At 70.9% G+C, this 1,504-nt stretch overlaps 1 protein-coding gene across 1 annotated transcript in view; it reads right to left on the bottom strand.

Moving 5' to 3' along the window:
• MTA1 (metastasis associated 1) overlaps positions 1–1,504 on the bottom strand; it is a 34,385-nt gene that overhangs the window by 12,904 nt on the left and 19,977 nt on the right. The window contains exons 7-9 of the mRNA XM_040478457.1: positions 953–1,003; positions 725–851; positions 594–657 (exon numbers count right to left, since the gene is read on the bottom strand). Of these exons, the coding sequence (XP_040334391.1) occupies positions 594–657; positions 725–851; positions 953–1,003 (242 nt within the window). The remainder of the gene's footprint in view (positions 1–593; positions 658–724; positions 852–952; positions 1,004–1,504) is intronic.

Here is a 1,504-nt window from a genome sequence, read left to right as displayed (position 1 = left end):
CTGTGGCTTCCCTGACTCCCGGCGAGGAGCCTGAGAGCGGCCGCACCACCGTCCTCGCGTCTGCACCCAGTCCCCCAGCCGCCGCAGACCTGAGCTCCCCAACGAGCCGGGCTCTGCATGGTGGGAAGGGAGCGGGTCGCCTCGGGCCAGCCCCCTCACCTGCCCCAGGATCTCCTTGCACGGCCACCTGCCCCAACCTGTCCTGCTCATAGCATCCCAGCCCCTCCAGACCCCTTCTCCACGTCCTCAGTGCCGGCTCTGCCCAGGCCATGCAGCTCCCCAGGGACAAACCCGTTGTCTGGGAACATTTTCACCTGTCACAACTTGGGGGTGGCATCAGTGGGGACCATCCCACGAGCGCATGAGGTCCCCATGCGTGTCTGTGGGACCAGGAGGCGGTCCCATGGCCCCAACTCCTGGCAACACCGACGATGCTGATATTACAGACTCAGGAACCCTTCCGTGGCCTGGCCGCCTTGGCTCCGGCTCGGCCCAGGGACGGTGTGAGCGGGTGGCCTGCAGGGGCACACACCCCTGGCCGAGCCCCCGAGGGGTGGCTGCGGGCTGGCAGGGGGCGGGGCGGCCAGCCTCACCTCCCGCTCCAGGTAGGACTTGAGCGACTCCGTCTCGTTGAGCAGGGTGACGCTGCATTTCCCTCTGCGAGAGAAGGGCAGGTGTCAGAGGGGCAGGGTGGACCCCGGGCACCCGCCGGGCCGCCGGGTACCTGATGTGAGTGGCCGGCAGCGACTCCAGCTGCCGCGAGAGGAACAGCTCGCGGTGCCGCAGCTGGTGCTTGAGCTTCTCAGGCAGGTCCGCCGTTTCGGGGTTCTCCACCTCCTCCTCCGTCTCCCCTGAGGGGCGAGGGTTTCCCGTGAGCTCGCCGCCCCAGGGCCCCCAGCCCGGCACCCGCCCAGCCGGCTCGTGAGGACCCTCCCGCACAGGCAGCTCTCACCTTCCTCGCCGCTGTCGGCCCCCGGTCCGGTCCTATAGCAGACTGACAGAGCTATGTGGCAGACAGACAGACAGACAGACAGACAGACAGAACCCAGACGGCAGGTTAGCAACGGAGCGCTGCTGGCCCACCCGGCCACCCACGGCCCGGGGCAACCCCAGGTCAGGTCGGCAGTGCACCTGCTGTTCCCAGAGTGCTGACCCAGGCGCCCTCAGCCACCCCTCCGGAGCTGGCACATCGGTGCCCACGGGAAGCACACGGTACCAGGGGTCAGGGGACCTTGGAGACACGGTGGAAGTCTGGGGCGGTGCGGGGGACGGGGGGGCCGGGGCAGGGACACGCAGAGGTTGGCCACCCCACAGGGGCTGCTGCACTCGGGCAACATCTGGGAACCCCATTCTCCATCCTGGGCCCTCCCTCCGCCCCCGCCCCCGCCCCCCCCCCCGGGGCGGTGTGCCGGGTGCCGCGGCGTTTGCCTCTGGGGGTGGAGGGCCGGGGGCAGGGGGGCGGGGGGGGCCCCGGGCACCCGCCGGGCCGCCGGGGCCCGGGGGG

This window comes from Herpailurus yagouaroundi, unplaced genomic scaffold (assembly GCF_014898765.1).
Source record: "Herpailurus yagouaroundi ecotype Mexico unplaced genomic scaffold, PumYag 141, whole genome shotgun sequence".
NCBI classification, from domain to species: Eukaryota; Metazoa; Chordata; class Mammalia; order Carnivora; family Felidae; genus Herpailurus; species Herpailurus yagouaroundi.
Note: the sequence above shows the minus strand (reverse complement) of the source record. Positions and strands in the feature narration are given on the sequence as shown.